This window comes from Scyliorhinus canicula, chromosome 10 (assembly GCF_902713615.1).
Source record: "Scyliorhinus canicula chromosome 10, sScyCan1.1, whole genome shotgun sequence".
Lineage (NCBI taxonomy): Eukaryota > Metazoa > Chordata > Chondrichthyes > Carcharhiniformes > Scyliorhinidae > Scyliorhinus > Scyliorhinus canicula.
In genome coordinates this window covers 151,329,489-151,351,764 of record NC_052155.1, presented here as the reverse complement: position 1 = coordinate 151,351,764, position 22,276 = coordinate 151,329,489, and the positions used below count along the sequence as shown (strand labels likewise).

General features: G+C 45.6%; 1 protein-coding gene across 4 annotated transcripts in view; it reads left to right on the top strand.

Moving 5' to 3' along the window:
* fbxl2 (F-box and leucine-rich repeat protein 2) overlaps positions 1-14,315 on the top strand; it is a 308,660-nt gene extending 294,345 nt beyond the window's left edge. For all 4 annotated transcript variants that reach the window (XM_038809918.1, XM_038809916.1, XM_038809919.1 and 1 more), the window contains one exon: positions 12,489-14,315. In XM_038809918.1, the coding sequence (XP_038665846.1) occupies positions 12,489-12,596 (108 nt within the window). In that variant the 3' untranslated portion in view covers positions 12,597-14,315. The remainder of the gene's footprint in view (positions 1-12,488) is intronic.
* The last annotated feature ends 7,961 nt before the right edge of the window (positions 14,316-22,276 follow it).

Here is a 22,276-nt window from a genome sequence, read left to right as displayed (position 1 = left end):
CCTCCTTGAGGGTATAATAGGACATGGGCAATACTCATGTGCGTGCCTTCTGTCAGATGTCAGAGGGGGTCGATAAAGACGCGGAGATCCAGGGTCGACTAGTTGAAGAAGGAGGTATTCAACCTGGAGTCGTCTTGGTCAGACCGGTGAGGACGTGGCCCTGCGCCTGGTGTACAGAGAGAAGAGGGGCGCACTGCGGGACCTGCAACTCATCAGATTCCGTGGTGCATGCGTGAGGTCGCAGATCAAGGACCGGGGACATTCTGGGTAGCGGAGGAGTGGGCTGGATGACACCCCGCGAATTGGCACATCAAACACCGGTGGATATCCAGCTCGCAGCCAGTGCCATCTGTGACCTCAAAACAGCTGTACTCTGACCCAACGGCACTCGCAGTCTCGAGGACGCACAGATGTGCGGTGGACTCCTAAGGGGGCCCCTGCTCGAATCGAATTCCACTTTGATCCCAAGCCCCAAACCTTCCCTCGAGAATCGGAACCTCTCAACCCTAGCCACCTCGTGGAAATGCTCTCCGTGCCAATCCGCACTGCACAGAGGGGTTTCCTGTATGGGCTGCTGCTGCACATATTTCACCTCCTTACCCTCACCTGTTGGCTGGACATGCTTTGGTGTGCCTTGTTGCCATCTGACGGCAGAGGTCGGCACTGGAGGTCCCTCGACAGAGGAGTCCTCCCTTTCAACCTTGACGACCTAGGGTGGATGATGTTCATTGGCCCTGGTTCACGCATCCCCCAGATGCCTGCGTTTTTGCTTCCTCATGGAATCCTTGGTCGTGTCTACATTAAACGTTTTAGGCTGCATCCCCTTTTTAGTTTCTTATCAAACCTTTTATTAAAGCTTTTTATTGGACTTCAGTCCCACGTCCCTAATCTACAGGCACCCGGTGGGGAGAGGGGCAGGGAAAGAGGAGGACGTCCTCATGAACCTGCCCCTGAGCCTAGCGAAACCTGTCATTAACAGGATCAGGCAGTGGGCAATCGGGATTATCCAGCCCAACTGCCTGCTCTTCTGCGGCTTGGAATGATGACATGCGGTGTCCACTTGCACCATTACAGCCTCCCATGCCTGGTGGGTACTGCAGGGGTTGGGGTGCTTTATAGACCCTTTTGATCACATTTTGGTTTGAGTTTATGTTTCATAAGATCATAAGGAGTCGGCCATGTGGCTCCTCGAACCTACTCCACCATTCAATAAGATCATGTATTTTTTGTGGACTCACCATAACTCTTAATACCTTTTCTGTTCAAAAATCTATCTATCTTTGCCTTAAAAACATTCAGCGAGGTAGCCTCAACTGCTTCACTGGGCAGACATTTCACAGATTCACAACCCTTTGGGTGAAGAGGTTCCTCCTCAACTCCGTCATAAATCTGCTCCTTATTTTGAGGCTATGCCTCTAGTTCTAGTTTCACCCACCTGTGGAAACAACTTTCTGCTTCTATCTTAACTATTTCCTTCATAATTGTGTATGGTTCTATCAGACCCCCCTCATTTTTCTAAATTCCAATGAGTATAATCCCAGTCTACTCAGTATCTCCTCATAAGCCAATCTAAGGGTGAGTGTGTGGATCAGGGGAGGGCACCTGAGCACAGTCTCCCTAATGTTCCCAACAGGGGTCCGGGGTCTAGGGGCTCCTGCTGGGGCCGGGGCGAGTGTGCAGAGCAAGGTTCTCCAGCGCAACTGGCTCGATAGATGGCATTTTGAGAGAAGGCGGGACACGTAAGGGTGGGGGATTTGCGGGTCCTGGGATAGAGGCCCTAACTATTGTCGGTCGGTCTCCTTCTCCAATTCCTTACATATATAACAACATGGCTTATTATGTCGATCCTGCAAAGACTGCCCTCACGGTGCTGGTGGAAGCCCAGGCGGCCAGACACCGGAGAAGGAGGCAGTAGCAGCGGCGCAGACTGGAGGTGGCACTCCATGTGCAGGGGGCCGCCGCATACCCTGAAGACACGGCTGCCCATGAGACCAAGGAGGAACCCAGGGAGGGACGCCAGCGACAGCCCATGGTGTATATGCGTCGATGGTCTTTCGAGAAGATGACGGAAGCATGTGCCACAGGAGACTCCGTCTCAATAGAGAGAGACAGTGTGGCACCTGTACCACGTACTTGCAGACCTGGCACCCTGAGGAGAATGAGGACACTCTCCCGTGAAGGTCACTGCAGCCTGAACATTTATGCATCTGCTTCATTCCAGGGCTCAAGCAGGGACTTGTGGGGACTTGTGCGGCATATCACAAGCTACAGCTCTCAAGTGCATCCTTGAGGTCACGGATGACCTGTAAGCCCAGGCAGCAGATGATATTAACTTTGAGCTGGACCAATCCCACCAAGATGTCCGGGTGCAGGATTCTCCACCATCACCGGAATGCCCGAAGTTGAGATGGTAATTGATGGCACGCATGTCGTTTTGCGCGCACCAGAGGATCAGGGTGTGACCTTCATTAACAGGAAGGGGTTTCAGTCCCTGAATGTTCAACTCTTGTGCAACCACCTCCTCCGGATCATGCACGCGTGTGCATGCTTCCTACGGAGCATGAATGACAGATACATCCTGGGACACTCGGAGATTCTCAGCGTCTACGAGGGCCACCCCAGGATGATGGGTTGGCTCTTGGGGGATAAAGGGTAGACGATGGGGCCCAGGCTGATGATGCCAGTACGGAGGCTGGAGACCGAGGCAGAGGCCCGATATAACGAGGCCCATGTTGCCACCCATGCTGTCATTGAGTGGTGCATCGGACTGTTCAAAATGTTGTTCCAATGCCTGGTGGTGCACTGCAGTACACCCACGAGAGGGACTCCCACTTTGTGGTGGTCTGCTGTGCCCTCCACAACCTGGCACAGCAGCAGGGCAGCACGCTGGAGGAGGAGGGACATGCAACCTCGTCTGAAGAAGAGGAGAAGGAGCCGGACTAGGAGGGGTTAAGCGTCCGAGCCCAGGGAGAAGCCGAAGGATGGAATCAGGCGACGGCAAGGGCCGGTGGAAATTGGGGTGATAGCTGTGACGCCTAGATGGTGGTTTCCTCAGAGCTCTCCTCCAAAGTGGTCTCTTGGATGGTGCGGTCGGGGGGGCATCATTTAATCTGACATGGACAACTCCCTTGAGGCAGGTCATCCAGGTGAAGGGGCAATAGATTCTCACCTCTGCGGTGCAGGCCAACCTCGCTGTCGGTGTCTGTCGGTGATTGCTCTCTCTCCTCGGTCAACCCCGTGATCTCCAGGGCCCTTTCCTGCTTTTTATGGGCTATCTTCTCTGCGGGGACAAAGAGAGGGCTTTGTGAGCCTCGCGCTTGATGGATCAGGGTGGTCAATAACAGGTGGCATATGTGGTCACCACACCTGGACATGATGGGGTTATGCTCACGGATGCCAGGGGTTGCTGAGGAACAAGCACAAAGATCAGATGTGGGGAAGATGCGAGGTGTCAACCAGTGAATTGTCAGGGCGGTGGGGGTTGGGAATCAGGGGTGGCAGGCGGAATTGATGCTAGGAGAGAGGTGATAACTTACCCTTGCAGCTTGGTGGAGGTCGTTGGTCTTCGGACATTAGACACTTGTCCTCCTGGTGGTGCTGCTCGCACTGATGGTCACTGCCTCGCAGGCAGTATTGGTGACCTTGTTGCTGGTCTTCTGGCCCCCTGGGGGAACAGGGTGTCCCGCCTCGCATCTACAGCATTGAGAAGCCTTGCGAGGTCGGTATCCCAAAAGGAGCAGGTCTGCGCATTGCCATGCTTGTGTGTTGACTGGGGTGAGTGGTGAGGGAGCGTTCAGAATAGTAAACAAATGCAACTGAAAAAGTATCTTCAGGTTAAGGTACACAAACAAACCTGAGAAATACATAGAGACACACATAGAGAATAAAAGCAGGAGGAGGCCATTCAGTCCTTCACGCCTGCTTCGCCATTCATTATGGTTATGGCTGACCATCAACTATGGCGCTGAGGACCCATGTTTGAATCCTGGCCCTGGGTCACTGTCCGTGTGGGGTTTCCACATTCACCCCATGTCTGCGTGGGTTTCACCCCCACAACCCAAAGATGTGTAGGTTAGGTGGATTGACCACTCTAAATTGCCCCTTAATTGGGGGGAAAAAAATAATTGGGTACTCTTAAATTTATGAAAAAAATGGTTGATCATCAAGTTCAATACCCTGATTCCGCCTCCCCCCTTATCCCTTGATTCCTTTAGACCCAAGAGCTATATCTAATTCCTTCTTAAAATTATACAATGTTTTGGCCTCAACTACATTCTGTGGTAGTGAATTCACCATTCTCTGGGTGAAGAAAGTTCTCCTCACCGCAGTCCTAAAAGGTTTGCCCCTTATCCTCAAACCATGACCCCTAGTTCTGGACTCCCCCACCATCGGGAACATGAATCTACCCTGTCTAATCCTGTTAGAATTTAGCAAGTTTCTATGAGATCCCCTCTCACTCTTCTAAACTCCAATGAATATAATCCTTAACTGACTTAGTCTCTCCTCGTACGACAGCCCTGCCATCCCAGGAATCAGTCTGGTAAATCTTCCCTGCACTCCCTCCATAGCAAGAACATCCTCAGATAAAGATGCCAAATCTGCACACAATATTTCAGATGTTTCCTCACCAATGCCCTATACATTTGCAGTAAATCATCTCTATTCCTAAACTCAAATCCTCTTGCTATGAAGGCCAACATACCATTTGCCTTCTTTACTGCCTGCTGTACTTGTGCATTTATTTTCAGCGACTGATGCATGAGGGCACCTCAGTCTCACTCAGTATCCACCTCTCTCAATTTACACTCATTCAATTAATAATTTGCTTTCCTATTTTTGCTACTGAAGTGGATAACCTCACATTTATCCACATTATGCTGTATCTGTCATGCATGTGGCCACTCACTCAGCCTGTCCAAATCCTGCTGAAGCATCTCTGCATCCTCCTCACAGCTCACCCTCCCACCCAACTTTGTATCATCTGCAAATTTGTAGATAATACATTTTGTTCCCTCGTCCAAATCATTAGTATATAATGTGAACAGTTGAGGTCCGGGCACAGATCCTTGAGGTACCTCACTAGTCACTGCCTGCCAAACAGAAAAATACCCATTTATTACAACCTTTTGCTTCCTGTCTGCTAACCAGCTTTCTATCCATCTCCGGATGTAACCGGTAATCCGCTTTAACTATACATAGTAATCTGCTAGGTTAGATCTTGTTGGAATGAAAGAAGCCTTCTAAAAACCACAGGATATTGAGAGAATGCAGAAAAATTGCATGTACAAAAGGAACCTGAGATGGAAAGAAAAGAAAATATGAATGTGATAATTGAGAAAAGGATATGAATTCAGGGAACTGCAGAAGAAAAGATGACTGGTGTGATTCCCAGCTTGCTCTTTCATTTTAGTCATCAATTTCACTTTTACATTGTCCATCAATGCCATTTACTTTTGTAATTTTTCCCACATAGGTGATAATCTTTTTCTCATCCATTTGTAATTGCTTCATAAATCCTTATACATCTCATACAAGTTCAGTTTCATTTTTAATGCAGACTTCAGTGTAAAATTTTATTCCAGTGTAAAATATGGGTTAAAAGATTCAACAAAGACAACTGATTCCAAATCTCTCCTTGTGCTGCAAAAAATGTTCTGTTTTTCCTTAAATTGACAGGTTACAATACATTGCTAACTGTGTAATTTAAAAACATTGGGCGTGTCGTGTTATGCCGGATCGCCTGCAGCTGCATCCTCAAGCAGACAACGTCAAAAAGGACTTTGAACATTGGCTAGCCTGTTTTGAAGTGTACATTGGGTCTGTGTCAGGCACAATTCCAGAAGCACAGAAGCTCCAGATCCTTTAGGCAGCACGGTAGCATAGTGGCTAGCAAAATTTCTTCACAGCTCCAGGGTCCCAGGTTCGATTCTCAGCGTGGGTCACTGTCTGTGCGGAGTCTGCACGTTCTCCCCGTGTGTGCGTGGGTTTCCTCCGGGTGCTGCGGTTTCCTCCCACAGTCCAAAGATGTGCGGGTTAGGTGTATTGGCCATGCTAAATTGCCCTTAGTGTCCAAAATTGCCCTTAGTGTTGGGTGGGGTTACTGGGTTGTGGGGATAGGGTGGAGGTGTGGTCTTTGGGTAGGGTGCTCTTTCAAAGAGCCGGTGCAGACTCGATGGGCCGAATGGCCTCCTGTACTGTAAATTTTATGATCTATGATGTGCTCTGGGATAACACAGGCTGCAACTGGATGCAGCTTTAACTAAAAGATACTTGAAGTTAGTTCAATCTGATTTATTGAACCAGTAGCACAGTTAGCACAGTTCTCTATGAGTTTGACTCTCTGTTAACCTCAGTGTGGTTACTCTGTCTGACTGAACCAGACTAGCTCTCAGCCACGTGCTGGAGGTGTGATACTGTAAATACACCCTGACTCACTCTGTAGATGTTCATCAGTGGAAAGAGGTGGAGTGTGAGTGCCTCGTGCATTTTATAGTGAGATGCCACCCCTGAGTGTCCTGCCTACTCATTGGTCATGTCCTGTTCTCTGAGTTTATTAGCTGCCTGTCTGTGCCTGTCTGTATATCATTATCTGCATGTCTGCATATCATGACAGGGTGCACAATCATAGTTTATTCATTCTGCCATCTAACAATGGCCTGAATTTTTCAGATGGTGGGAGTTCGCCTCCCGCCATCTGAAGAGTCGTTGGGAACACATGATCACAGAATCCAACTGCCCCGCAGTCAATTTACATTCCAATGAGTGTTTGATCGGCTGCAGGTGGGACCTGCGACCCTCACAAGGTAAGATGTTCGGCCTTAGAGAGATGCCGATCAATCTGATTATCTAGCAGATTGCCAGTCGCTGCAGCAACAGCGTTGGGGAAAGAGGGAGCTATTCGCAATGGACAGAAGAGGAATTACACCAACCTGCCTGAGAGGAATTACACCAACCTGCCTGAGAGAATTACACCAACCTGCCCGAGAGGAATTACACCGACCTGCCTGAGAGGAATTAAACCCACCTGCCTGAGTGGAATTACACCAACCTGCCTGAGTGGAATTACACCAACCTGCCTGAGAGGAATTACACCAACCTGCCCGAGAGGAATTACACCAACCTGCCTGAGTGGAATTACACCAACCTGCCCGAGAGGAATTACACCAACCTGCCCGAGAGGAATTACACCAACCTGCCCGAGAGGAATTACACCAACCTGCCCGAGAGGAATTACACCAACCTGCCCGAGAGGAATTACACCAACCTGCCCCAGAGAATTACACCAACCTGCCTGAGAGGAATTACATCAACCTGCCTGAGAGAATTACACCCACCTGCCCGAGAGGAATTACACCGACCTGCCCGAGAGGAATTACACCAACCTGCCCGAGAGGAATTACACCAACCTGCCTGAGAGAATTACACCCACCTGCCCGAGAGGAATTACACCAACCTGCCCGAGAGGAATTACACCAACCTGCCCGAGAGGAATTACACCAACCTGCCCGAGAGGAATTACACCGACCTGCCTGAGTGGAATTACACCAACCTGTCTGAGAGGAATTACACCAACCTGTCTGAGAGGAATTACACCAACCTGCCCCAGAGAATTACACCAACCTGCCTGAGAGGAATTACACCCACCTGCCCGAGAGGAATTACACCAACCTGCCCGAGAGGAATTACACCAACCTGCCTGAGAGAATTACACCAACCTGCCCGTGAGGAATTACACCAACCTGCCCGAGAGGAATTACACCAACCTGCCTGAGAGAATTACACCAACCTGCCCAAGAGGAATTACACCAACCTGCCCAAGAGGAATTACACCAACCTGCCGGAGTGGAATTACACCAACCTGCCTGAGAGGAATTACACCAACCTGCCTGAGAGGAATTACACCAACCTGCCTGAGAGAATTACACCCACCTGCCCGAGAGGAATTACACCGACCTACCTGAGTGGAATTACACCAACCTGTCTGAGAGGAATTACACCAACCTGTCTGAGAGGAATTACACCAACCTGCCCCAGAGAATTACACCAACCTGCCTGAGAGGAATTACACCAACCTGCCCGAGAGGAATTACACCAACCTGCCCGAGAGGAATTACACCAACCTGCCTGAGAGGAATTACACCAACCTGCCCGAGAGGAATTACACCAACCTGCCCGAGAGGAATTACACCAACCTGCCCGAGAGGAATTACACCAACCTGCCTGAGAGGAATTACACCAACCTGCCTGAGAGGAATTACACAAACCTGCCTGAGAGGAATTACACCAACCTGCCCGAGAGGAATTGCACCAACCTGCCCGAGAGGAATTACACCAACCTGCCTGAGAGGAATTACACCAACCTGCCCGAGAGGAATTACACCAACCTGCCTGAGAGGAATTACATCAACCTGCCTGAGAGAATTACACCAATCTGTCCGAGTGGAATTACATCAACCTGCCTGAGAGAATTACACCAATCTGCCCGAGTGGAATTACACCAACCTGTCTGAGAGGAATTACACCAACCTGTCTGAGTGGAATTACACCCACCTGCCCGAGAGGAATTACACCCACCTGCCGGAGAGGAATTACACCAACCTGCCCGAGAGGAATTACACCAACCTGCCCGAGAGGAATTACACCAACCTGCCTGAGAGGAATTACACCAACCTGCCCGAGAGGAATTACAGCAACCTGCCCGAGAGGAATTACAGCAACCTGCCCGAGAGGAATTACAGCAACCTGCCCGAGAGGAATTACACTAATCTGCCCGAGAGGAATTACACCAATCTGCCTGAGAGGAATTACACCAATCTGCCTGAGAGTAATTACACCAACCTGCCTGAGAGAATTACACCAACCTGCCCGAGAGGAATTACAGCAACCTGCCTGAGAGGAATTACATAAACCTGCCTGAGAGGAATTACACCAACCTGCCCGAGAGGAATTGCACCAACCTGCCCGAGAGGAATTACACCAACCTGCCTGAGAGGAATTACACCAACCTGCCCGAGAGGAATTACACCAACCTGCCTGAGAGGAATTACATCAACCTGCCTGAGAGAATTACACCAATCTGTCCGAGTGGAATTACACCAACCTGTCTGAGAGAATTACACCAATCTGCCCGAGTGGAATTACACCAACCTGTCTGAGAGGAATTACACCAACCTGTCTGAGTGGAATTACACCCACCTGCCCGAGAGGAATTACACCAACCTGCCTGAGAGGAATTACACCAACCTGCCCGAGAGGAATTACACCAACCTGCCTGAGAGGAATTACATCAACCTGCCTGAGAGAATTACACCAATCTGTCCGAGTGGAATTACACCAACCTGTCTGAGAGAATTACACCAATCTGCCCGAGTGGAATTACACCAACCTGTCTGAGAGGAATTACACCAACCTGTCTGAGTGGAATTACACCCACCTGCCCGAGAGGAATTACACCCACCTGCCGGAGAGGAATTACACCAACCTGCCCGAGAGGAATTACACCAACCTGCCCGAGAGGAATTACACCAACCTGCTGAGAGAATTACACCAACCTGCCCGAGAGGAATTACAGCAACCTGCCCGAGAGGAATTACAGCAACCTGCCCGAGAGGAATTACAGCAACCTGCCCGAGAGGAATTACACTAATCTGCCCGAGAGAAATTACACCAATCTGCCTGAGAGGAATTACACCAATCTGCCTGAGAGTAATTACACCAACCTGCCTGAGAGAATTACACCAACCTGCCCGAGAGGAATTACAGCAACCTGCCCGAGAGGAATTACACTAATCTGCCCGAGAGGAATTACACCAATCTGCCTGAGAGGAATTACACCAATCTGCCTGAGAGTAATTACACCAACCTGCCCAAGAGAATTACACCAACCTGCCCGAGAGGAAATACGCCAACCTGCCTGAGAGGAATTACACCAACCTGCCCGAGAGGAATTACACCAACCTGCCCAAGAGAATTACACCAACCTGCCCGAGAAGAATTACACCAACCTGCCCGAAAGGAATTACACCAACCTGCCTGAGATGAATTTCACCAAATTACCAGAGCTCAAGTGCCAGAACCGAATGACAAGGAAAGAGGTCCCAGGGAGGGAATGGTAGGGAAGGTCTAGAGGGTATTGGGAAGAAGCTGGTGGTTTGCCCCCACGGAGGTTTAGTGCTTCTGCCAGCTGAGAAGTTGAGGTAAGGTGGGAAATTGCCTCAATTTGGGCAAGGGCATCTGAAGACTGATGCTTTCAATTCCTGCAGTGTTTATTGGCATAATGGTAAAGAAAGTCATTAAAGTGGGACGAGCAGAGTAGATAAGGGGAGCCGGTGAATATATATTTTGATTTTCAGAAGGTGCCACGGAGGTTGCTACACAAAATGAGGACTCATGGGATTAGGAGTAATACATTAGCACGGATTGAGGACTGATTAACCTACATAAAATAGAATAGGAATCTATAGGTTATTTTCAGGATTAAAGGGCATAACTAGTAGAATGCCATCTGGATCAGTGCATTAGCTTCCGCTATTGACAATCTTTATCAATAACGTAGATGAGGGGCATGAGTGTGATGTATCAATGTATCAATGTTTGCTGACAATTAAAGGCTAGGTTGGAAAATAAGCTGCTATGGTGTATAGAATGGTTAAGTAATTGAGCACGTAGGTAGCAGATAGGATATAACATGAGTAAATGTGAAATTGTCGACTTTGGAAGAAAGAATGGGAAAATCAGTTTGCTTTAAAGATGAGAGGCATTCAGAGGGATTTGGGAGTCTTTATGTAAAAGTCACAAAGCTAATATGCAGTTGCAACCAACTATTAGGAGGGCCAGTGGTATGTTAGCCTGTAATGCAAGGCTTTAAGGGAGACGGGGTAGAGGAGGGTGGACTTATTGCAATTCATAAGGGCTTTGATGAGATCACACCTGCAGCACTGAATGAGTTTTTGTCTGTTTATCTGAGGAAGGATGTACTGGCCTAAGGAAATGAAAGTTCTCTAATTTGTTTTTTGGGTTGAAAGGGTTGTCCAAAACAGAGAAGTTGAGTAGAATAGTCTAATGTTCTCCTGAGTTTAGAAGAATGATAGGTGATCTCAAATCAGTCCAAAGATTTGGTGGATTGGCCATGATCAATTGCCCTTAGTGTCCAAAATTGCCCTTAGTGTTGGGTGGGGTTACTGGGTTATGGGGATAGGGTGGAGGTGTGGACCTTGGGTATGGTGCTCTTTCCAAAAGCCGGTGCAGACTCGATGGGCCGAATGGCCTCCTTCTGCGCTGTAAATTTATGGTCAAATGCTTTTAATTCTAACAGGGAATGAGGCTGTTCCCATTTTTAAAAAATCTTTTAGTCGCTCTTGGGTCATAGTATTTCTGGCAAGGGCATTCATTGCGCATCTCTAATTGCCCTTGCCTTTCACGTCCGCCAAATTTCCAGAAACACTTGCCAACAGCCAATTCAGTACTTTTAGAAGTATAGTCACTGTTAAAATGTCGGAAATAGAACAGTTCACTTGCACAGAGCAAACTTCCACACTCAACAATGTGAAGTAATGTCATCAATCTTTTACATCCAGCTTGAAATGTTGGTTTAATGTCTCATTCGCAAAATGGCATCTTCAACAGTGCAAAATTTCTCACTGGGGTGTCAGCTTAGCTTTTGTGCTGAAGTGGGAGTTGAACCCCTAATTTATGTATGTATGACTCAATGGTGAGAGTGCTACCAATTGAGTCACATCTGACGGCTCCCCTAGTTAAAGAGCCTAGAATTAGGGATCACTAACTCAAGATAAGATATCATCTACTTCAAACCAAGATAAAAAATGTCTTCACTTGTGAGTCTCTATAATTCTTTCTCTGCATGTTCAGTCATTGAGTACATTCAAGACAGAGATTTATAGATTCTTGAGCACCAAGGAAAATGAGCATTATGGGGATAGGGCTGGTAAGTGGAGTTGATATAATAATCTTTATGATTGTCATAAGTAGGCTTACATTAACACTGCGATGAAGTTACTGTGAAAATCAGAAAATTATGTATAGGTTCATCCATGATCTTACCGATTAGCTGAGCAGGCCCAATGGGCCATATGGCTTACTTCTCTTTATGATTAACATTGCAAAGGTGAATCAAAGGTTGGAATTTCTGGTGGTGCCTTGTAAAATTATATTTTAATAATGGAGGAACAAACTGATGGAAATACAGAATCGAAACAGAAAATGTTGGAAATACTCAGCAGATCTGATGTGCACTCGTGGAGAGAAAAATTAATTTTTCACGTTCCTGATTTGGTTCATGATTTTTCATATGGAAAATCATCAGCCTGAAACATTAACTCAGTTTCTCTCTTCACGGGTGCTACCAGACCTGTTAAGTATTTGTAGCATTTTCTGTTTTGACCTTTGCTGTCCAGCATCTACAGTATTATGCTTTTGTATTATTCATAGAAACGTGAAAATGTCTTTTGTGCTCTCTTCACTCTTTCTAGGCCCATCTACCAGACATTAAAGTTCATGCTTACTTCGCCCCAGTTACCCCTCCACCTTCAGTGGGCGGCAGTGGACAGCGGCTATGCAGATGCTGCATTATCCTTTGACATGAGGCTTTGAGTTCAAGAAATACTATGAAAGTGAGTTGTTCTTACACTGGTGAACTTGAGGCTCCTAATTGGGAAAAAGCTCTTGGAAGAAATCACGACGCAACCTGATTCAACTCCACATCAATCTTACTGAAAATAGCAAGGTTAAAGGAAAAAGGTCTAAATTTGGACCAAGAGTTAAAGGGAAGGTTTGGAGTCTGTGATATAGAATAAAGCCCCACCCATATTGGTAATGCTTCCATTTAAAGTCCAATACAAATCCTATATTCTCCCTGCCCTCCTCACCATTACCTTCAAAGTGATGACCTTACTGAGATGAATTCACTGTTCAGTAATGGTGCAGACTGCTTCACTAACCAATTGCATTGTAATATGTCAGGCATGTAGCTGATGCAGCCAAATGTTAACGGGCCCCAGGCATCAGAATATTGAAAGATATAAAGTTTGGGATCATTCTTTTATTTCTATACATGTAGCTGTGACATTAAAGGAAAGATCTTTGTTTGGCAGCAGTTAGGTTCATAAAATAATGAGACAGCACTTTTTCCTATAGGGCAGACATTTTCAGTACATGTTAACTGATTTGATAACTACATGTGTTGAACATCTTATTTGAGCGGAATACAAATCAGTAGTACTTTTCTGTGAAAACGTAATCTGTTTATCTAAAGTGGCTTGCAATATTTAACTGGATCTGAATATGAATAAGGCATGATTGTTTCTAGGATTAAAGCCAATTTTAAAACTTCCTCTGCATATCCCAGTAAAAGTGTAATTTGGGGATTCCGAATAAAAGACTGTATATACACAGTGGTTAGTGAATGTTTCTGTTTTCTGTCCATTTTTGCAGAGCAGCACTTTACAAGTCTTTCTACAGCAGGAATAGTAAATTCATATTAAGACCTGACAGAATCAGATTAGAATTTATTTAGTCTAAATTTACCTAAAAGACATTCTTGTGGCGAAAAGACAAAGTTTTTATCCAAAATATCAATAATGTAAACATTAGAAATTGACACACAACTGGATTCTCATGAAATGTGTTTATAACTTTACTGTAAATCTTACAATCATATTACTATAATGTAATTTTTAAAAATGAAATAAAGTAATAATTACAGTTTCTTTGTCTAGCATTTCTCCGCAATGAAATTCAGCAAGTTGTCAAACCTGATGGAATCCAAAATTTAAATTTACTGTAACCTTGGGGGGCCAATAGTTTAATCTGAGAATGCAGTTAAATTATAGCTTTTCTATAAAAAAAGATTATGGATGTGACTGCCACATGGACAATCACATCATGATAAAAACAGGTTTGATATGGTTATTGAATCTAAGTGTACATTCAGTATAAATGACATTCCAGCTGTAATAATGTAAAACTATAAATTTAACTTTCTTCTACTGTATCGTTAACTACCATGCATTTTAGATTGCTGTTTTCATTCATTTCGCTAACTACACCAAAATTGTTCAATCAAATGTTTTGTGCACTTAGATTTACAGGATTTATTTTTGGTAATTTGGTAAATTAATAGTGTTCAATAAGTTAACCACTAACCACATGGTTAACTGGGAATCCAGTTGCATTTCCGATTGGTAAATGGAGAAAAGGAGCCACTGTTAAGCATGTGTTCTCAATACTCAACTTGCATGGCAGATGCCTACGAACTTTAATCTTTTTGTGGGTTTGTTGGTAAAATGGTAAGATGAAAAGCAGAGTGTGTGTGTTTTTTGATCGTTGAGTACTTTACTTCCTTGGTTACTACACATTAGTAAATGTTTGAAGTAAAATTTAGATAATCTACCTCTTAACTGACAGCTTCATAATTTTATTCAGTCTATAAATAAATACAACACTGCAATTTATGATTCAAGTAATGAGGTTTTTTTTTAATGTTCATGGTTTCATGGTTTCTGCACCATTTTTTAGTGTGAGATTATTATTTTCAATTATTAAACATTACGTTTAATTGAGAATAGAGGATGTTTTGAATATTGATCCTCTTTTGAAATTATACATTTCTAAGTCATTGCTCTAAAAAGCAACGCAAATCAGTCTTAGCTTTAAAAACCTAGGATAAAGATAAAAGTAATGTAAAACTGAAATAAGAGCAAATGTTAGAAATAGCTAAATATTGCAGGCTGACTAACTCCTGATAAAAGGTCTTCTGTCCAAAGCATTACCTGATTTATTTTTTCTTCTGTTGTAGCTTCAGCGTTTTCTGTGATTTTTTTTTCTTGGGCAAACTGTTGTATATCGTTTGTCTTTAGAAGAAGTAATATCATGGGCCGAAATAATCATATTTAAATAATTAATGTAACATAGAACAGTACAGCTCAGAACAGGCCCTTCGGCCCTCGATGTTGTGCCGAGCCATTATCACCCTACTCAAACCCACGTATCCACCCTATACCCGTAACCCAACAACCCCCCCCCCCCCCCCCCCCCCCAACCTTACTTTTTAGAACACTACGGGCAATTTAGCATGGCCAATCCACCTAACCCGCACATCTTTGGACAGTGGGAGGAAACCGGAGCACCCGGAGGAAACCCACGCACATACGGGGAGGACGTGCAGACTCCGCACAGACAGTGACCCAGCCGGGAATCGAACCTGGGGCCCTGGAGCTGTGAAGCATTTATGCTAACCACAATGCTACCGTGCTGCACAATTTTATAGAATCTCTACAACGCAGGAGGAGGCCATTCGACTAATCAAATCTGCACCAATCCTCTGAAAGAGTACCCTACCTAGGCATGCACCCCTGCCCTGTCTCCGTAGCCCCACCTAACCTATGGGTCAGTTTTAACATGGCCAATCCACCTAACTTGCACATCTTTGGACTGTGGGAGGAAACCAGAGCAACCGGAGAAAACCCAACAGACACGGGAGAATGTGCAAACTCCACACAGATAGTCATCCAAGGTCGGAATTGAATCCAGGTCCCAGGTGCTGGGAGGCAGCAGTGCTAACCACTGTGCCAACGTGCAGCCCATGGTAAATTTATGTAAATTATCACAATTGAGCTGGGTTCCTTTCTGTGTGGATTTGTTTCTAAGTGAAATCAAATTGTAATGTCCAAATAGCCTTGTAATGTTTTTTCAATGGAAGCTACAAAACCAAATTTAAAATGTAGCAACCTCATGTTAACGATTCAATAATGGATATATTGTCCATTATCCTTTTCCTCCTATCGCTCACTGCTGAGAGCCTTTGCTCTTGACAAACTCAGTGGGATAGACCTTAAATTTGTGCAATTGATTTTCACGTTGCCCTTCCTCTACTTTCACCTTTAAGGTCAGGGAAGACTCAGTTCTGGTCACTCCTCCGAATCTCCTCCATTGGTAAAATCCCCATTTCCTTCATAGCTCTGTGAAGCACCTTTGGATTTTTTGCTACATTAAAAGAAGTTGTATTCTCCATCGCTGGCAACTGGACTTCCATTTCATAGTTGAAATCATCCTAACATTTTAAGATCTGAAAACGTGAGTACTCTGACCAATATATATGGTAAGCGTATAAAATGTTTCTCAGTCCTATTAGTAATGGTCGGCAGCACGGTAGCACAGTGGTTAGCAGTGTGGCTTCACAGCGCCAGGGTCCCAGGTTCGACTCACGACTGGGTCACTCTGTGGAGTCTGCACGGTCTCCCCATGTCTGCGTGGGTTTCCTCCGGATGCTCCGGTTTCCTTCCACAAGTCCCGAAAGACATGCTGTTAGGTAATTTGGACATTCTGAATTCTCCCTCCGTGTACCCGAACAGGCAACGGAATGTGGCGACTAGGGGCTTTTCACAGTAACTTCATGACAGTGTTAATGTAAGCCTACTTGTGATAATAAAGATTATTGTATTATTATAGTGGAACACATGATCTGACCAATCCAAACTCTCAGAATATTCAGCATTGTTCGCATTTAATTTTGACACCTGAAGCAGAACACTTGGTCAGCCTGCAAGTCAATACAACACATCCTCTCTTCCTAACCATATTAGTGCATGTCTTCTCAATGTAAACCATAAATTACCTTTGTTTTCTGTGATATTTTGACATTCTTACAGACAGTCACCCGAGGTCGGAATTGAACCCAGGTTCCAGGTGCTATAAGGCAGCAGTGTTAACCACTGTGCAGGTTAAAGGTTATTGTGGCAAATGCCTGCATCAGTTTATCTATGCCTTGAGAATGGTACAATAAGAAGTCTTACAACACCAGGTTAAAGTCCAACAGGTTTGTTTCAAACACCAGCTTTTGGAGCACTGCTCCTTCCTCAGGTCAATGGAGAGGTATGTCCCAGAAACATATATATATAGACAAAGTCAAAGATGCCAGACAATGCTTAGAATGCGAGCATTTGCAAGTAATTAAATCTTTGCAGATGCAGAGAGAGGGGTAATCCCAGGTTAAAGAGGTGTGAATTGTCACAAGCCAGAACAGTTGGTAGGACTTCGCAAGTCCAGGCCAGATGGTGGGGGATGAATGCAATGCAACATGAATCCCAGGTCCCAGTTGAGGCTGCACTCGTGTGCGGAACTTGGCTATACGTTTCTGCTCAGCCATTCTGTGTTGTCGCACGTCCTGAAGGCCGCCTTGGAGAACACTTACCCGGAGATCAGAGGCCGAATGCCCTTGACTGCTGAAGTGTTCCCCGACTGGAAGGGAACATTCCTGCCTGGTGATTGTCGCGCGATGTCCGTTCATTCGTTGTCGAAGCGGCTGCATGGTCTCTCCAATGTATCACGCTTCGGGACATCCTTTCCTGCAGCGTATGAGGTAGACAACATTGGCCGAGTCGCACAAGTATGTACCGTGTACCTGGTGGGTGGTGTTCTCACATGTAATGGTGGTACCCATGTCAATGATCTGGCACGTCTTGCAGAGATTGCCATGGCAGGATTGTGTGGTGTCGTGGTCTCTGCCCTTTGCTGAAGATAATTTGGACTTCCAGATGGACATAGAGACTAATTTTTCCACTTCTGGAGCTTTTCTGCCTGTTAATTGTAATGTGAGAAATTCCTTTACCCTCTTACGACATTAGAAACACAACTCTAAATGAAATAAACTATGGCTCCTACATATTTTACAAAAACAAAATGGCCTGCCAAAAGGTACAGAAAAGAGTAAGATATCTTTAGAATCCTGTTGAAAGCAGCAGCATCAAAGAACAGTGGAACCTGTGTTTGTACAATGTGGCTTGCCATAGGCTGGCATTAGTCATTAATCTCTGATGTCATCCTTGATACCTGAAGGCTTGAGAGCAGAAACCATTTCATCCATCAATGGGAATATGGTGTCAGGAGTAATAGCTGAACCTGGGTGGATTTTGATAGCTGTAAGAGGGCCGGTATTTGTAAAAAAAAAAAACAGCAGAGAATAATTAAAACTAAATTGCAACTTTTTACAGGACATTTTTCACTGAGTAAATATGGCTTTGAATATCCCAGTATCGTCTCCTATGGAGATGAGAGCAGATTTGGAAATAAATTGGAAATTCTTCCAGTCTCAATGGCAATGTAATGAAATTGCCTGAGTTCAACAAGAAACCTGAACAAACATTGCTGATTATCATTGCTGGGGAAGAAGTGCTACAAGTTGTATTGCAACCTAGACCTCACTGACAAAAAGAAGAGCCAGTCTTGGGGAAATTTTGGAAGCCTTGAAAACCTACCTTGAACCCACTACTTAATTTATTGCTGAAAAAAGAAACATACTGTCAAAGCTTTTCATCTCCACAAGACAGGTTTGCAAGCATACCAATAGTAAAGGTAACAACAATTTATAATGCATGAGAAGAGAGTGCTGATTGATTGGCAAATGGACTCTGGTAGAGTCGTTGCCATGGAGAGTGCACCAGGGAACAGTTAACTGCTAAGTTTTTGTCTAAGTTCAAATCAGGCAGGTCAACTCTGGTCAAGACATTGCATTAGGAATGAAACAGGTAATGGCTGTCCCCCAAACTTTTGTTTAGTTGAAAAAGTCACAATACATTGACATGCTCCTTCAGTCTGCAAAGGACAGGGCATTGTGTATTAATGTATTTGGCTTCTAGCACACAAATGACGCACACTGTGAGCTTGACGATGTGTATATTGACCAGTGAAGGTAGGTTTGCAATAGCAGAGAACCCAACCAGCCGATTTCCATTTCAACGGTGAATTTAAATCAGTTAGCAGTGTAATTCTTAGCACAGTCACGATTGTTTAGCAAGTGCTGCCCAATCATGGAATCTGTGGACACTATGTTTCGGGCTGGTTGGATCTGGTCAGTATTTTGGCTGTTGCAAACAATCGAAGGGACAAGCTATTTGGTATGATCCACGAGTGGTTGGGATTCAAGGCATAACTGGCCTTGAAATTGAAATTGAAATCAACACTGAAATTCATATAAAACATTCCTCATTTGTGAGATAGGCATAAAGTCTTCTTGACTTGAGAGCAGAATCCTGTTAATGGAGAACACTACTTGTGCTCCTGCATAGTAGCAGTGTGAAATGGCTGCCTTCACCTGTTGCCCAAATTTTTAAGACATCGTATCCTTCCAGGGTAGTCTGAGGTAAACTGGATATTTTTCAGGGCTGAAAATGGTGGTTCGGCCCATTCATGAGTTTGTGTAATATGCAGCAAACAATGATCTGATTAGAGTAGCCATTATCCTGTAGGAGACATTGATGTGTCCTATTTCAGCAAGTTGACAGTGAGTAAATGGCTCCTGTCCTATTGACAAAGTTGCTGATAAAGCCAAGCATATGTGTGTGGAACTGCAGGTATCCCAATGTGTATAATGACCAGTGAAAGTGGGTTTGCAATAGACAGTAGCAGAGAACTCACTGGCAGATTTTTCAACCAGCACATCAGGGATTTCCATTTCAAAGGTGAATTTGAGCACAAAATGGAGCCCATTAAGGTAAAAAAGGATATTCTCACATGCAGCTGCAGATTCAAATGTAGCAAACGTATCTGAATTATGCAAGGGTGTCGTTCCACCAAACATGCATTCCTCATAATTTCTCATGGAAATTGACAAAAGATGTTTGCAGGAGCTGGACCTAAGAGGTACAACACCACCACTGGCTTTATCAGCATCCTTGTAAATAGGGCCCATGCCATTTGCTTGCTGCATAGTGTGCAAACTCACGTGCATGATACTGCCACTTTTGGCCCTGAAAAGTGCCATCTACCTCCAGTTACTCTCGAAAGGGAAGGTGTCTCAAAACAGGCGAAGCTAGCTGTTTGGCGCTGCTACTATGCAATAGCAACGCAAGTGGTATTGAGTAAAGTGGTATATTAATTTCAGTGCTGGTGTGATGCCAGGTGTGTAGGCCTTCCATCCCATCAACTAACGGATCATATAGCATTGCCTGGTTCGAACAGATGAGGGACTGCTATGTACCAACTATCCAACCAGCCTATGCTTGCAAAACTCACAACGTGGAATCACAATGAAGGTTGGACACTACAATTGGACACACTTGTTAAACAATCCTGGTTTTACTGAGATTATCAAAGGGGCTCATCCCTGTGGCTCACGTGTGCATGCTAAAAACTACATATATTCGCACAGAAGACCCTGTCATTGGCAGGGAACTCCACAGTCTCAACATTTGAGAATAACAAATCTCATCTCTGTCTTAAGTGGGTGACCCCTTATTTGGAATCTGGAATTATTCCATTATTAAAAAAAACAAGCACTGGTATTTATTTCTAGTGGAACAGAATTGACAATAGAATTGAACCTTAATTAGAAAATATCTGGTGTACTATATAATTAAATATATAGAGGCAATGGAGAGCATACATAAAAGATTTACAAGGATGAGATCAATCAGGAGAGGATGAAGAGGCTGGGCTTCATTTTCCTAGAAAACAGGAAGTTGAGGGGTACCTAATAGAGATCTTTAAAAGTATGAAAGCTTCTGTTAAGAGTAGACATGGAGAGTTCATAATTCCAGCATGCACAGTCAATCTTAGGAACTGAATTATTGCATGGTATCCCAGGGATAGTGAGTTGTGTGCTATGCATGCAGGGTAAAGAACTATTCTACTGAAGTGGACAAAATTATCACTCGTAAAGACCTGGTTAGCATTCTGCTGTTCCAGAATGTTTCCAGCAAGGTATTGTCACTTACCAAGCTTGTGCCCTGAAAGCAGTGCTTCCTTTCATCCAACAATGTCAAGATGCAAAGCATGTGCCAAGTAACCTACCAGGAAAGTAGCAGTCCTTATGCAAATATTCTTGTGCAACAATTCAATCATGCAGCTCATCGTTGGTTCACCAGTATCACTAGATAATTTCTGGAGTTTCTATTTATGAATTTAGAGTATTATGTTTTGCGGACCCACACAGCCGGCCGGCGCCGAAGAAGTAGCCCCCCCCCAGGATCGCGCGCGCCCGCCGATTGGTGGCCTCCAATCGCGGGCCTGGCCATCGTGGAGGCCCCTTTCCCGCTGACTGATCCCCCCCTGCCTCCCCCACCAGGACGACCACCGCAGCCACGACTCCGTGCTCCCGCCGGCGGGAACTCGACCGGTCGTCCGCGGAGAATCGCCGCGGGGGCCTCTTTCAATGCCTAGCGACCAGCGCTGCGCCGACCGCGCGACTGGCGGAGATTCTCCAGTCGGTCGCAATTGCGGTGCAGAGGCTCAGAGAATCCCGGTCATGGGGTGTAGAAAGAAAGAACCTACCTAGTTATTTGTCAGGACATTAACAATAGATATGTACCTGCAAAAGAGCTCATCAAGAACAGTCAGCATGGTTTGGTCAGAGGGAGGTGATGCCTGACAAATTTGATTGAATTTTTTGAGCATGTGACCAGGTGTGTAAATGAGGGTAGTGCAGTTGATGTAATTTATATTTCGATTTATTGTCATGTGTACCGAGGTACAGTGAAAAGTATTCTGCATGCAGTCCAGGCAGATTATTCCATACATGAAAAACATAGGGGGCTGGATTCTCTGTTTCTGAGATGTTGACACCAAAGGAGAATCCGTGGACTTCCACAACAGAGAAATCGGCGCCACACCTGCACTGATTCCGTTACTATTAATGGGTTAGTACCGATGCCACGCGGAACACAATTCATTCTAATGAAAAACGGTGTGGGATTTGCCGGGTCCATGGTTGAACTCCGGAGGCTGACAAGCTGCAGCCGCACATAAACTTGTCCACCCACGCACACCATCCCAGCCAACAAGATAACTGTATGGAGAGCAGCTCCACGATTCACACGCGGAACTGAAGACCCTCCTGGACGCGGTGGAGGAGCGGCAGATGACCTTGTACCTCGGCCAGGAAGGAGGCTGCTAGCCGCTGCTATTCGTCGTGCCTGGATGCAGGTGGCAAAGTTGGTGAGCGCCATGGGCAAGATCATCTGGACTGGCATGCGGTGCCACTACCTCAGGGCGGCCAGGTTGAGTAGGCAGCAGTGTACCATTGGCACTAACTCCGCCAGGAGAAGGCAGCACATAACCTCTGGGAGCAGGAGAAGACCGGCGGGGGACCACCAGACTTGCGACCCCTCACCATGGCAGACCAAAGGTCTCTGGACGTGGCCAGCGACCCAGAGGAACGGGAGGTCGCAGAGGTGGAATACAGCCATGAACGAGTCAGTGAGACCCCGCTGAATTCCGGTTCCCCTCGACACATGTGTCGATAACTCACGTTCACCCCACACCACCC